The sequence below is a fragment of the Saimiri boliviensis genome, chromosome 3, assembly GCF_048565385.1.
Source record: "Saimiri boliviensis isolate mSaiBol1 chromosome 3, mSaiBol1.pri, whole genome shotgun sequence".
NCBI lineage: Eukaryota > Metazoa > Chordata > Mammalia > Primates > Cebidae > Saimiri > Saimiri boliviensis.
Window position 1 is genome coordinate 135,408,539 of NC_133451.1, and position 16,127 is coordinate 135,424,665.

Genomic DNA, 16,127 nt, shown 5'->3' on the forward strand with positions numbered 1-16,127 from the left:
GATCTGTGAGAGTAAGCCAGGTAGTGGTTGGGTAGGAGACCTGAATGGAAGAGGAGTGATTATGGACAACTGGAAAGATTGCCCGATAACAACGGTACTATGGTGGTCTCAATCCATGTTGTTGTGAAATTTTCTATAGCTCCAGCCATCTGTTGGATGAAGCTAAAGAGATGGTTGGAATGATTCTGGGCTGGGGCTTTGCTGGACATCTTTGGCAGAAATTCCCAGGACCTGAGAAACTGCAAGATTGCTAGAGGGATAGCTTATGGGGCTGGACTGGAGAAGGAGAGAAATGAATTGAGGAGAAGTATCCTAGAGTGGGAGGAATTAGGAAGTCATGGGACTGTAGGTCTTGAGGTCTAAGAGAAGACAGATGTGTGTGTGTGTGTGTGTGTGTGTGTGCACGTGTGTGTGCACATTCACACTGGCATGCACACACACCTAATTATGGACATATATAAATACATAGACACACACACACACACACACACACACACACACACACACATCCTTTAGTGGGCATGTGTCATAAGGATATCACTAAATATCTTCAGATCCAAACTTCCAATTTGCTTAGTGAGGTGATAGAATGAGACCAAATAATCTCTTTTTAATTTTTCTTTTCTCAGTTCTTATGTTTGATGATGCTACATTTGTTCTGTAGGCTTACAAGGGTTTAAGGAGGGAAAACCAAAGCACTAATTAAATCCTAAGTAAGTCATAGTAAGATGCATTTAATTTACTTCCTATTACCAAGTTGTAAAGGGTATGAAGTTTGGGGTATAAAAAATGTATATATGTAGACTACAGTTATACATAAAGATCTTATTTATCCTTAATAATATATTAAGATGGTTGAAGGTGAATGTGAATGTATTGTTATCTTAGGGATAAAACCCATATAGAATTAAAAAGAAATAAAATCTGGGAGTTCCTAAAAAGCCAGATAAATGTTGAGTAGAGTGGTGAAACACATTAGAGGATAATGGGAACTGTGGGAGGAAGGGACAGTATAAAGATATGAATTTATGTGTAAACAATTGGAGACATTTTTTAGGTTTGGCAAGTGTTGAGAATTACAAATGTATAATATATAGCATTTTATAATATGTAATACAATATATAATATGCAATGGTATATATAATGTGTAACAAAATCATATAAAATAATATGCAATGGTGCATATATAATTTGTCACAAAATCATATGAATGAGTTTGTTCATTTAAAAACTAAAATATCCATGTGATTTTTTTGAAGACAGTGGTCACATCTGTTTGACTCAGTACTTGGCACACAGTACTATGCTTGGTACCTGTTATTTCTCTCTTTTTTTGAGGAAAAGGAAAGTAAATATAAGATAATATTGTTCCCATTTTTATAAAATAGGCAGAGATAGATAGGAATAACAAATTTTAACAACTTGAAATTTTAAGAAATTCTGTGTTGACTATAGAATAGATTATATAATCTTTAAGTGACCAAAGTAATCCTTAAGTGACTCTTTAGTAATAACCATTAATAATATGCCTAATGCCTAATAATGGAATGAAATATTTTGGTGATCTCTGACCATATCATGTAAAATACATTGGTCCTATGTTATTAGACTTTTTTCTCAGGGTCATTCCAGTGCCTGTGGATTATATCTCAAATATATTTCTCCTCCCAGTTATATAGTAAGAAGATATGTATATTCATTCTGATAAAACTAGAATTCTATTCCACTCCTTTCAGCTCTCACTCCTATATAATATCTGCCAGGTCATAATGGAATGAACATTTACTTTTTAAGACTGGCAAGATGGAAGTCTGTAATTGATGTTTTTTTGCTAAGGCCAAAAGAATGGCATTTCATCTTTTATTAAAGTATAACATCGTACATTCTGACTACTGGGGGTACACCTAGCTTCTTGTCAGTTAAAAAAAAGAACATAGGAAAACGACTGAGAGGAACTTGTGTAAAATGCAAATAAATTACAATGGCATGGAATAAAGTCATTACAATTAATAGCATGAATGATCTTCATAACCAGTGATGGAAATGACGTGATACTTTTCTCAGGGGAGAAATGAAACTGCAAAAATATGGGAAGAATTATTTCCAACATGCGTAATAATGTGGTACCACATTTCTCACTCTAGAGAGCAGACTGAACACTAAGTGGAAGACAAAACTAACAAAAATACATATATGAGCAGTTCTACATGCTTACTTCTTGAGGCTGAGAATAAACAGTTTTATAACTTAATGCAGGCTTTTAAACAGTGGGTCAATCTATAGAAATTGTCATTAGCCCTGTAAGCTTAAAATTAAGTCATTAAATCACAATCAGGGGTGTTAGAAGGAGTAATTAGGAATATGTTGTAGAGTTGCACTCTCATAAGAAATTTTTTATGGGAAGGAAAAAATTCTAAGCATTCACTGTGGGGAAGTCTCATAAGACTTTTGAAAATCAAGCATTTCAGCCCACGAGGCTTTTATTTAGCAAGAACGACCAAAAGAGTTTTTCTTTTACCTTAATCTGAAGGCCGAGAATCTTGCCATTTTCATCTATGGCATATCATGTTCAAAGAAAAGAAATAGGAAAGTGGATGAATGTATTTCAGAGAAATGATTGCTAAGTTTTTGTTTGTTTTTCTTAAGGAGTCAATTCCAAGCTTCAGTTTGAAATCATGCCAGGTGCTTCATTTGAATTGTTCCAGATAAATTCTGACAGTGGAGAGGTAGTGACAACCACCATGCTTGACAGAGAAGTTCAAGAAGTCTTCACCCTTCGAGGTAAGGGATTCTTTGACTATGCAAAACAAAACAAAGTAAAACAAAACAAAACAAAACAAAAAAAACAGTTCAGTGGTGAAATGTTACATTTTGGTAGGGTATTTTTAATAAAATATTATTGAGCCAGTGCTACCTGGTTAGTTTAGACTTTGTCTAGTTAGAACAGTATGTTTTAGGTATGAATCAAAGGCCACAATTGATGCCATCTTTGTGTTCTGTGTCAGTACTAGTACGAGATGGCGGAGTCCCTTCACTGTCCAGCACCACAACAATCCTCTGCACTGTTGAAGATGAAAACGATCACACGCCAGAGTTTATTGTTTTCAGTTACAACATTGAGGTTCTGGAAAACCGGGAACCAGAGGTTGTCTATACTGTTTTAGCTTCTGATATGGATGCTGGCAATAACAGAGCTGTTGAATATCACATAATTGGTAAGTTTGTTTGTTTGTTAAGACAGTCTTGCTCTGTCACCCAGGCTGGAGTGCAGTGGCACGAAGGCTCACTGCAACCTCCACCTCCCAGATTCAAGCAATTTTTGTGCCTCAGCCTTCCAAATATGTAAGTATTTTTAAATTAAAATTTCCTCCAGGATGCTGACTGAGTTGACACACACTCTGTGTTGATATCTGTTGGTTTTCTCTACAAAATACACATCCAGTCAGAACTGACTGGTGCCATGAGCTTTCTCTCTACCTCCTTCTCACAGCTACTTTGAACCACTGCCCTCCACATTCTTTAAAAATCTGCCTTTGCAAACTGCTGTGGATTTTTTTCTGTACTAACATTAGTGGATGTAAGGATGGAACAGACAGTGTTTTTCTTGTTTTTGTTGCTTTCATATAATCAGTTTTAAATTTTTAAATTTTTCGTTTCTCATAGACACATGCTTACTGGGTCATTTCATCCAGCCTCTGTCTTTAGATGCCACTGGGAGGCTAATGGCTCCCGTCTCTATCTGCATCCTAGATCCAGGTCCCATTAAAGGATGTTGTTACTAAAAGTCAAATAGTAACTCTCATACAAATATAAAAATGGTACCTGCAAATAGCTTTTATTTAATTCACTAACTGATGAGTGAACCAAAAAGATGTTAAAACTGGTTCAAGGAAAATTCCAAAAGCCGTACATAGGCACACACATGCACAAAGGGAATAAGGAATTCTGAAATACATAGAGGTATGTTTGCAAGACAACAGTCAGTGGCATTTCACCAGATTTACTGGCATTTCTACAGACAAGAATCATTTACATTATTACCAGTTTTCAACAATTTACAGAGTGGTCAAAAAGGCAGTGAAGGTGAAAGACCACTCTAATGGCAAAAACACACTGGACACCTGTGCCCCACCCTTCTTTCTTCAATACCAGGACATCTGCTCATCTTGTTCTTCCTATTTCAAAATGTTTCACAATTTCCTGACAGCCCCAAGGACCCAGTCTTTATATCCAACAGCACTGTATTATCAGTGTGTCCAAAATGACACAACAGCCTCACCCCCTTTGTACCTCCTCTATCATGGTCTGGAACCTCTGCTAGTCTCTGCCAGTGATCTTCAGCTTTTTTTTTTTTTTTTTTTTTTTTTTTTTTTTTTTTTGCTTCAGTTACCCTTAAAATAATCTTGGAAAATAATGTACCAACAGACACATATTTTTAAGTTGTCCATTAAAGTTTTCTCCATAAGCTTAAAGAGTAATAAAGGTAAGTTTCTCAGCATATCCTACCCATTGACACATTAAAATAAGACTGTTATATCACCTTTAAAAGTATTAGCCAGAATAAAAAATACCTTTAAAATATATGAAAGACATCCTCTTCTTGTGTCACCTTCCTGTTTCCTGGCTCTACGTGTCTTTTCACGGTCCCAAAGTCTCCCCCTGTTCTGTCCAGGCTGAGGCCACCTTCCCAGCCAGGTTGGAAACTGGGAGCTCCGTAGCCTTCAGATGGCTGTGGGACTCAGAAATGTTTCCAGGAGCAGAGAGCATACCTTGGATTGGCAGAGCTGCCTGCCAAGCCATCATGCCTAGGAAACAGGCTAAAAAGGTGACACAGCAAGAGCGATGGAGGAGCCACACAGGAGATAGGCAGGGTTGTCTGCTAAACCTGCCCTTCCAAAAATGGAACCCAGGCCTAAAACAGCCCCCACCATCCGGCGAAGAAGGGAATGAGGTGCCTGAGGGGAGAAAGGCGGAGGAGGATGCTGGCAAGAATGGAAAAAACTGTGCACAAACGAAGATACCTGCACAGTGCAGTCACAGGGAGCAGAGGGCACTGGGAATGCCAAGTGAATTGTACATTTTCAGAGCTCACAGACTCTACTGTTTGAAATATAATTTTTAAAGTTAAAAAAGATGAAGAATTTTGCTTTTTAAGTTGTTTTCAATTATATGTATGAGCAAGCATTTCAGTTAAATGTTTTGCATTTTTACTTCTTCAATCAGTATTACCTTTCTACATCCTTACAGAATTTTATCATAATGTAATGGACTTGTATGCTTAAAGTATTGATCATTTTATTACACTTTTCTATAATTAAAATATGTGGATAAATTTAAGATCTTAAAACATTTCCAGTGAACGTAAGTTCTCAGCTTTGAAAATTATGTTAGATTGTTGTTAGTGTGATTGTAAGATTGAAATAGCAAAAGTGAATTCCAAATTTTGACAACCAATAACATAAAAAGTAAAACTGTATTAGAAATGCATCTCTGAATCAGATTGATGGGTTCCTTTTTCCCAGTGAGTTCATGAATCTGGGAATGCATGTTCCTTTTTGCTAAAATAGGACAAAGTGCAGCTCCGAGTCTGTTGCTGTTTCTCTTTGTCAGTGATGTAAGCACTGAAAATTCCTTTTTTACATTTTTAAAAATGGAAGCATTATTGCAGAAATTAATTTAGTACTTGTATATATTCTGAGTTATATGCCAAAATGTTAGTGAATAGTCCTTTTTATTTATCTACCACTGAAAAACTTGAATACGCCCTATAACTTGATTGACAGCAGAGAACATCTTCTACTGCAAAAGGCTATTTTTCCCGGGCATTAAAGTCAGTTACTGTTTTGACAGTGAACTTTCAATATTGTGAATGACCACTTTATTTGGCAGCCATTTATTTGGGTGAGAAGGAGACTTTCTTTTCTGATTTGCAGGAAGAGTTTTTATAAAGGTGAATGTGGGAAAGACAAATTTCATGATCCCAGGTGATCTCTCAGGTAGAACAATATTTAAATTGAATGTCTGGAAACTGCCTGTTTCCAGGTGAATTCCTGAGAAAGCTTCAAGTAACCCAGCTGCACTCAGGCCTCATTTTAAAGATGATTGATTGATCTAAACACCATTTACTCATTTGCCTAAGCCGGATTAAGAATCCTTTCTCCATAACTTCTTAATTTTCCTCCTTAATATCTTTGCAATGTGTTCACTCCATGTATGCATATATTGTTTCAGATACACCTTGTTGCACAAGTAGATTACTATGACTCCTAAAACCTTTTCGTTTTCATTTTCTTTTTTTTTTTTTTTAAAGACAGTGTCTCACTCTGTCACCAAGGCTGAGCAGTGGCAGAATCACAGCTCACTACAGCCTCTACTCTCTTCCAGGCTCAAGCAATCCTTCCACCTCAGCTTCCTGAGTAGCTGAGACTACTGGCACATGCCACCATGCCTGAATAACTTAAATCTTTTCTTCTTCTTCTTATTTTTTTTGTAGAGATCAGGTCTCACTATGTTGCCAGGCTGGACTCAAATTCTTGGGCTCAAGCGATCCTACCGCCTTGTCCTCCAAAAGTGCTAGGATTTCAGGAGTGTTTCAAAAGTGCTGGGATTTTATTTTTTAATCAACCATTGACATTGCTGCCTCAATACTATTCTTAAAATAGAAATTTTATTCATGACACTTTCCTGTCCAAAATCCTTTGGGGAGGCTCCCTCGTGGATTTCAGGGGAAATTACAGAATCCTCAGCAGTATACCTAAAGCCCTTTATAATTTAATCCCTTGCTTACCTCCCAAATTCATGTCTTTCCTCTGCCGCTATTGCCAGCCTTTTCCTACTCTCCACATACAAACAGCCAGGAGTCCTGTGTACTAGTCACACCCAAAAATTTGCAGCCTGTTAATTCTTGTATTCCTGGAACTTCTCAGAGGCTCTTTCTCTGCGTGGAGCGCTCTTCCTAAAACTTGTAGTGTGGCTTCCTCCACTTTAGGAGTGAGCTTTGATCTCACTTTTTCCAATAAGCATTTCTTGACCATACTAACATAGGACTATGTGCCCTTTTTCTATACTTCTCAGAGAAACAGCAGCCCTTGGCTAGCACTACCTGTATGCACTCATGTAGCAATCTGTACATATGATTTTCACGTGCTGCTTTAATACCTTAGTATTAACCAGCCTTTCCTTTTTAGACTGTAAACTCTTGAAGCTAGGCCGTGTCTTACTCCCCTCATATCTCTGATCTCAAGCACAAATTCGGCACATAGTAGGTGCTCATCAAATGTTTGCTGAATGACTGATTCACTTCGCCAACCACGAATACTACAGAAATGTAGGTTTGTCCAATAATCTCCACTTTTGGTGTAAATTAACTATGCCTCATGAATGAAAATACAAGGCCCTCTCCTCCTCCTTAAAACTACCTATTGCTACTGTTTCCCCTCAATGCCACTCCACTTGGTCCCTATATGCCTCTGATATGCAGGCTCTAGTAAGTTCCCACACTATTGGGCCTGCTCTTCATCCAATGAATATGGCTGGCAAGTATCTAAACCACATTTTTTCCTCACTAATTTTCAGGGTTATTTAAAAATGTCTTTGAAAGCTTTTTATTTTTGTGTTCAGTTTTAATTGTTTTTCTACTTGATATCATGGAATATAGTAAAGGGCAGATTTTTTTAAAGGAATAGCTGAATAGAACATTGTCCTTACTTATGTTTTCGAAGAAATAGCAAAGTGTCCAACCAACTCTAACCAAAGTGTTATGATTCACGTACAAAACTCTGTGGACTTGTAGAACAGACAGCTTACTGCAATAGTATAACAGGCATGAAATCTGTAGTGAGTAATATTTGGGAAAATAACTACAAATCAAATCTGTTAGTTTCTGATTGATAGCTAAAAAAAAGGACGTTATATTCTGTTTCTTATCCTCAACTACTATTGTTTTATGTTAAATAAAACATATATCTTCATCCTGTTATGAGGAAAAATACATGAAAATTAAGAGTTGAAGATGCACACAAAAAAATCATACAGCTGCAAATCAGTGAAAACTAGTGTTCTAATTATTGACTGACTAAAGACAGGCATTGAATCATATTATTCTGTTTATTCCCTCGATAGAACAGAAGTTTCATGAGGGCAGAGTCTTTATTGTGTTGACTGTTATATCCCCAATATTTACAAAAGTGCTAGGATACAAAATAATCAGGAATATATATCTTTTTGAATGAATGTGTAAATAAATACCATGGACAGTGCTAGCAAAGAGCTGCTACTTTTTCAATTCAAATGAATTTGGAATTTTTTTTTAATAGATGGAAATACGGATGAGTACTTTGCTATAAACAAGATGTCAGGAGAACTCTCAACCACTCGTGCTTTGGACCGGGAGCAAGTCAGCAATTTCACCCTTGCCATCCTGTGCTCTGATCTGGGAGAGCCGCCTAGGAGCTCTGTAATACATCTGCAAGTTAGAGTTTTGGATGCCAATGACCACAGCCCTTCTTTTCCCACACCTTATTATCAGTCCTCTGTGAGAGAAGATGCTGAAGTAGGAACAGTGGTTCTTATGCTTTCAGCTGTGGACAAGGATGAAGGCCTGAATGGGCAAACTGAGTATCTTTTGACTGATGAAGCTTCTGGTGCATTCACCATGGATCCTACGTCAGGCACATTGAGAACCAGCAACACCCTTGACCGTGAAGCTAGATCTCAGCATACATTTAGTGCTGTGGCCAGAGACTGTAGCATCGAGGGCTCACGGAGCACCACCGTAATTATAAAAGTATATATCACTGATGTTAATGACAATGACCCAGTTTTGGAACAGAATCCTTTCGATGTTGTTCTTTCCCCCCAGTCGCCTACAAACCAGATAACTTTCATTCTGAAAGCCAATGACCCAGACTTGGGGCCCAATGGAACTGTGGTTTTTAGTTTTGCAGAGACCCAGTCAATGTTTTCTATTGATAAACATACAGGAGAAATTCAACTTCAGCAAAGTCCATCTTCAGAATATTTCCCTTTCTGGCTGCAGTTAAAAGTTATGGACCAGGGTGTTCCAGCTAGGACAACCACAGGTCTCTTGGTCATTCACATGGAAGGAGAAGACATAAAGATTTCCTTCAGCCAACACCTGTATAAAGGGCTTGTGACTGAAAATTGCGAGGCAGGTGGGTGTCTATTTGAGTTCTTCATATGTTGTACCTGTTTTGACAAAATGCTTAAGAGTATGGATTATATTACGAGAGTGCCATTGTGCATTCAATTTTAAATGTTTTACTCCAATGCTTATTATTGGTATTGGAATAAACATGTTAAGAGAAGCCTGGTCTGAGATGAAACATCAGGGCAGAAGACAGTGAGGACCAAATTCCTTCTGACCTCTGAAGGAAGGCTCTCCCATTACAGATTCAGTTAGAAAAGCTAAGAATAAATGAATGGGGAGCCTTCAATCTGCCGTTCTTATTGTGTTTTCTTGGACCCTGGTTAGAATTGTTCTTAGGTCCCTTAGGTTTGGAATCACTTAATTAAATTTAGCTTTTATCTTTTAATAGAATTTACTCTAAAAATTTCTTTTTTAAATCTTACACATAAAAAAAGCTAGAAATACTTCTGGAAATAACATAAGGATGTGGTATCCATAAATATCCAGGTGGGTGTACATGTTAGGACATCTGAAGCAATAGGTTGGGACCTTTATTTGAAGAGCAAATATGACATGTATGAAGGGCATAAGTCTAAGTTGAGAGGTAAACTAAAAGTTGCAGGTGTAATGGGTAACAAAAGGGCAAAAGGAAAGGATAGCAGTTAAGGAGGCTGTTGAAGCTGACTAGATGCAATTAATCTATACCTGGGTTGGTAGGGTTTCTTGGGCCCCTGTGAAAAATAATGACAACGTCATAAAATACTGATTGACATTTCAAGCTGGATGATGCTTGCTTGGAACATGAACTCATTACAACCTGCTAGATTATATTTTAGACACCAGAAGATGATTTTTCCTTGTTTGTTGGTTTTTTGCTTTCAAATTTCCAAATTCTAGTGGTTTTAAAAGATTGTAAATCCATATGTCAGTGTTAGAATAGCCTTAATATAAATTATTTAATAGTGTTTTATAGCTGACAGCATCACTTTCTCCCCAAATACACCTGCAATCTTAACCTTTATTTTCAAATGAAAAATAGATGCCTTTTGGAAGTTTAAGTTTTCTGTGGGCCATTCACACATTTGATCTATCAGTAGGCACCACTTGGCATCCTGAGTGAATTGAGTGATTTATTTTTGGTATCATCATAAATTTTCATCGCTCCAAACTGCTTTTAACATTTTCCTGTTCTTTTAAGAAAACAAAAAATTAAAAGTTAAAACAAATAACTCCAATGTATTTTTATTTGTTTAACATTTCTTTGCTAGAAAGCCTACAGGCTCAGCTTTTGATTAACATTGCATTCATCTATTAGCAATATTAAACTCAACACTTCAGTTGTTTAAAATAATGTATAGCTTCAGCCCTTTGGTTGGTAAAATTTCTTTAAGAGTCAGTCATGAAATGTTCACTTAATTATGGGAAGAGGCACTCTGTGAATTTCTGGTAAGACACAGGCTAGCCCCACAGCAGTGTGACAAGAGAAGTTAACGTCCAAATGACTCCCCACTCTTTAATGTGAATGCCACCCCTCCTGACTACCTGCTCCCCCTGCATTTCCAAGAGATAAGAGAGAACATAACCATTCTGAATCTCTTTAAAAGTTAAGGATAAACTTCTTGATTGCCCATGATGTTTAACTCCACTAAACAGTGTAAATGAATCCCCTAGAAACCAGCTTTTATTTCTTCAATTTCATTTCCAGTGCTTTGGTTGTCACAATAAGAATGAATCAGCAACCATAGTCCATGATGTGGACTATTCACAACTTCATGCATTTCATTGACTTTCCAGGAGGGGAAAAATGGAAATTAAGAATGATATTGATACCCTGATTAAAAGTAAATACTCAGACCTTGAAAATGAAATAAAATTAAAACATGATGACACATGAGAGCACTCTCACTAGTAAAATATATTTAATATGGTACAATACATAAAATAGATCTTGATATTTTGGAGGAAAAAACCCTCCTTCCAGCCCTTTGGCAGTTGATCTGGTGAATTCAGGCTCCACTCTGGATAAGGCTGGGCGCATGTGTGTTAGAGTGGGAAACTCCTGACACCAGTTAGTGTAGCTAGGTGTGTCGGCCTCTGTGATGGCTCTACTCGGCATATGCTCTTTGATGACTTCCTCAGAGGGATACTGTTAAGATTAAACTAAGTTTTAAGAGGATACTAGTCATTGCTTTGGTTGTAATTTTTGTTATCCTCCTGTCTGTCCCAAATCCATGAATTTTATAAAGTTAGCTGGGTATAAATTCTCACCAGAGTAACCAGTTTTTACATAGCAATTATATTACAGCAATGAATTACTTACATTTGTTAGAGGCTACGATATGTCTTATTTTGTCTTCAAACCAGATAAGAATGATGCTTTCCAAAGTGATGGATTTCTCCATAAATACAGTGTTATTCTCAGCTTTGGAATGTATGAATGTTCCCACATATGAATTCCTATGATAATGAAAGAGGGAGGCACCTGTTACCTGTCATTTCTATTTTGTTATTTAGGGACAGTCTCATATTTTGGTATAAATTCATTGTAATAGGAATTATCTAACTAACCATATACAATGGTACGGAATTTAACCACTTTACTTATGACTCCAAGATAGCTCTGGAGGAGAAAGATAGAGAAACGTCTTATTCTCAGAAGAAGGTACATACTTCACAAAGCAGTTTTTAATCTTTGTGAATTCACCCAAGTCCCACATCTGGCCCTCAGCCATACACACATAAAATCTCATTTGATTAACTCACCAAGGAGTTCCTTTCTTCAGGAGAGGGAACTTATTCACCAATATGAAGGGGACTGATATATACACCATGACAGTTTTGCTATTTATTTGGTGAGCTGTATTGTTATGTGAATTACAGTAGTCATATCAGAATGACCAGTTCTCTCCTTCTAGGCATAAAAGACACAAGAAGCCAAGTTGTAATCAGAAAGTTGCTTGCTAATTCTCAACAATTAGGAGGAGGATGTCATTCAAGTGTTGAGTGTCATCAGCCTACATTACTCTTTCCTCAGGCAGAATTTACACAGCTCTGCCACGGTGGATTTTATGATGCCTTCATTGACTGTGGGCTTCCATTACTCACCAGTTTCCTTTTGATTTACACATTCCTTGCTGGTGTCTTAACACCTCTGTCAAAATTTTGGCCCTGGAAGCCACTTACAATTATTTATGGTGATTTTGCATAACTCTGTTCTGAACTGTTGTGCTTTGCTTGTAAATGTAAAAGCGTTAATATTTGGGAACTATATTAATACTTCTTTCTCTTGGCTATCTGTGGATAAGCTTCCGCCTATTCTACAAAACACATCCATTTGCTGTGGATAGCATTAGGATTGTTACAGCAGGAGTACAAAGAGAGGATATTCTCCCTTTGATAAACAAAATGCAGAGTGGGGCTCATAAAAATATTAGATCAAGCATCAACAAATCAACTAATTATGTGTGCATGTCAGCTCTACTGTTTAAAACTATAACTTTGCTTCATATGTCTTTAACTCTTGAAGGACACTCAACAATATTCCTGAAGATACCCTGCATAGTTTTTCTCCATCTCCAACAGACTTCCTATTAAATGTTGACCATATGCTTGATATGTTATACACTATATTCAATTTTAAGGGGCCTTGAACATCTATTCATTTAGTCTCTTACTAGGTGGCTTTGATGATTAAATGAGCACTTTGTAATATCTAAAGCATTTCACCATCATGACTACCAACAGTTACAGGTCTAAGATATGAAGATGAAAGTGCAGCCAAACACTGTGGATAGCAGAGCCAGAGGATGTTTGCTCCTAGTGGGTATTCCCCAAGTGTTTATTGGTATCATTTTACCATTTAACCATTACTTCTAAGATAACGAAAGACATATACATGCGCAAGTGAAAAAAAAAAAAAAAGCATAGGGTAAGAGGGAAGGGTGGAAGAGAAAGTTGTGCCAGGCAGTGGAAATGTCATGCACACAGCTTGGGGCCTCCAGAGGGTGTGGTGAGTTGTCCCTGCGACCAAGCGTCTCATCTGGAATAGCTGGAGAGCAGCATGCACAGAGGCTTATGTGCTTTCCAGCCATAACTTGGAAGAGAGAGACATCGATGGCTTTTAAATTATCAAAATCAACCTTGACATGGTAGAAAGCTCACTTTGGAAGCTGTGTGGAGGGTAGCCTGGGGGAGAGAGATGAGTTAGGAGGATACTGTGGTGATCTGTGTGATAAAGACCGAGGCCTGAATAAAGCCACAGCAGTGAGGGATGACAAGAGGGAATGTGCTTCTCAAGTGTTTCCAGGATAGCCTCAATGAGGCCTGGGGGTTATTTATATCTAAGGCTGCCAACCAAGATTACATGAGATCCCAGGGGAGCTTTAAAAAATTACTAATACACAGACATCTACCCCTTTCCCGCATCCAGTTAAATGGTAATCGTTCATTGAAGGTAGACCACACATCGTTTATTTGTAGAAGCTCCCATGCTACTCCAACGTGCAGCCAACAGTGAAGGAAGAGTGAGGGCTGAGAAGAAAATCTAAAGTAACATCCATAAATTTTATAGGAGTTGATGAAATAATGAATCTGAAAAGGAGATTGAGATGGAGGACTGGGGTGGTAGTGACAATTCTCTGGAGGATGGTGGTAGAGAAATAAGAAAGTGGCACATTTAAGAAAAAGGGGGTGGTCGACCATGTTTAATATGGAGCAGGGGTTAGGTAAGATAGAGACTGAAAAATTACTGCAATTTATTTAGGAGCCTGTCCCCAAAGCAGAATTAAATGAGGTAGTGGAGTGCCACCTGCTGGGAGTGGGGCTACAGCTCACTGAGTCCCTGGCTTGGTTGAGTTGGAAAGAGCATTACCTGAGATGGTCTGGGACTGCCATCTTGGTATCAGGAGTTGTGAACTTGGGAGAAAGGAAAGAATGTCTGAAATAGCAAGTCCATGTGTTAAATATAGAGGATAAGGCAACAGGGGAATGGCATTAAAAGCAAAATAAGGTGCTTGGCGAGTACAGAGAGGAAGTTCTGAGGAGTAAGTTTGCTCTGTTGAAGTTGTTCAGGATTTGGGCCAAGAATAGATACCAGCAGCCCAAGCTTTCTAATGTGAATGCTGGAGTCAGCTGTGGCTTCTGATAGCAATTCTTCATAGCTAAACAGAACAACTTACAGATAAATGAAACCACTTAGGAGGGAATTGGGATTCTTGGAGTGAACTAATTCAATAGAGATTTATTTTAAAAGTGAAGTGCAGAGTGAAAAAGTGAAATCAGTTCCTGAAATCAGACAAAGACATCAGTTTATTTTTCACAAGGTTTTCCTATGAAGGGAAAGAAAGGAACATGGCAATAGCTTGAAGAACCATGAGGAATCAGAGGATTATTTTGTTCTGTTTCTAAAAGCAGGAGGATTTTGGGTATTTGCAATTTATGGCACTGGAAACTTTACAAGAAACTTTCACCGCATGTTCTCACTCATAGGTGGGTGTTGAACAATGAGAACACATGGATACAGGGAGGGGAGCACTACACACTGGGGTCCGTTGGGGGGAAATAGGGGAGGGACAGGGGATGGGGAGGTGGGAAGAGATAGCATGGGGAGAAATGACAGATACAGGTGAAGGGAAGGAAGGCAGCAAACCACACTGCCATGTGTGTACCTATGCAACAATCTTTCATGTCCCTCACATGTACCCCAAAACCTAAAATGCAATAAATAAAAAAAAGAAACTTGCATTATTTTATTATAGGAAATTTATATTTTTACATTTAAAAATTTTAATTTTTAATTTCTACTGGTATGTAGTAGGCATATACATTTATATGGTACATGAAATATTTTGATACAGACATGCAATGTGTAGTAATCACATCAGGCTAAACGGAGTAACCATTTCCTCAAGCATGTATCCTTTCTTTCTGTTACAGACAATCCAGTTAAACTCTTAGCTAGTTTTACATGTATAATAAATCATTGTTGACTGTAGGATCTCTGTTGTGCTATCAAATACTAGACCTTATTCATTCTCTCTAACTATATTTTTGTACCCATTAACCAGTCCCACTTCTCCTCTAAGCTTCCACTACTCTTCCCAGCCTCTGGTAATAATTCTTCTCTCTATTTTCATGAGTTCAATTATTGTAATTTTTAGCACCACAAATAAGTGAGAACATGTGAAGCTTTTCTCTCAGTGCCTGGCTTATTTCACATAACATAATGACCAGCAGTTCCATCCACGTTGCTGCAAATGACTCGGTTTCATTTTTTTTTTTTTTTTTTTAATGGCTGAATGGTACTCTACTGTGTATACGTACCACATTTTCTTTATCTATTCACCTGTTGATGGACACGTAGCTTGCTTCTAAATCTTGGCTATTGTAAACAGTCCTGCAATAAATGGGAGTGCAGATATCTCTTCAATATACTGATTTTCTCTCTTTTGAGAATATATCTAATAATGTGATTCATGGATCATATGATAGCTCTATTTTTAGTTTTTTGAGGAACCTCCACACTGTTATTTATAGTGGTTGAGCTAATTTACATTCCTACCAACAGTGTACAAGGATTCCCGTTTCTCAGCATCCTCGCTGGCATTTTTTTTTTTTTTTCTGTCTTTGGATATAAGCCATTTTAAATGAGGTGAGATGATGTCTCACTGTAGTTTTTTTGATTTGCATTTCTCTGATAATCAGTGATGGTGAGCACCTTTTTAAAAATACGTTTTTGTCATTTGTATATCTTCTTTTGAGAGATGTCTATATGGGTCTTTTGTCCATTTTTTAATCAGATTATTAGATCTTCTTCCAAAGGGTTGAGTTTCATATACATTATGGTTATTAATCCTTTGTCAGATAAATAGTTTGCAAGTATTTTCTCCATTCCTGTGGGTTGTCTCTTCACTTTTCTGATTGTTTCCTTTGCTGTGTGGAAGATTTTTTCACTTGATATGATTTCATTTCTCTATTTTT

The 16,127-nt window shown here is 37.5% G+C and overlaps 1 protein-coding gene across 2 annotated transcripts in view; it reads left to right on the forward strand.

Moving 5' to 3' along the window:
- DCHS2 (dachsous cadherin-related 2) overlaps positions 1 to 16,127 on the forward strand; it is a 264,576-nt gene that overhangs the window by 188,067 nt on the left and 60,382 nt on the right. For both annotated transcript variants that reach the window (XM_039479120.2, XM_074396804.1), the window contains exons 11-13: positions 2,648 to 2,782; positions 3,007 to 3,216; positions 8,317 to 9,174. In XM_039479120.2, the coding sequence (XP_039335054.1) occupies positions 2,648 to 2,782; positions 3,007 to 3,216; positions 8,317 to 9,174 (1,203 nt within the window). The remainder of the gene's footprint in view (positions 1 to 2,647; positions 2,783 to 3,006; positions 3,217 to 8,316; positions 9,175 to 16,127) is intronic.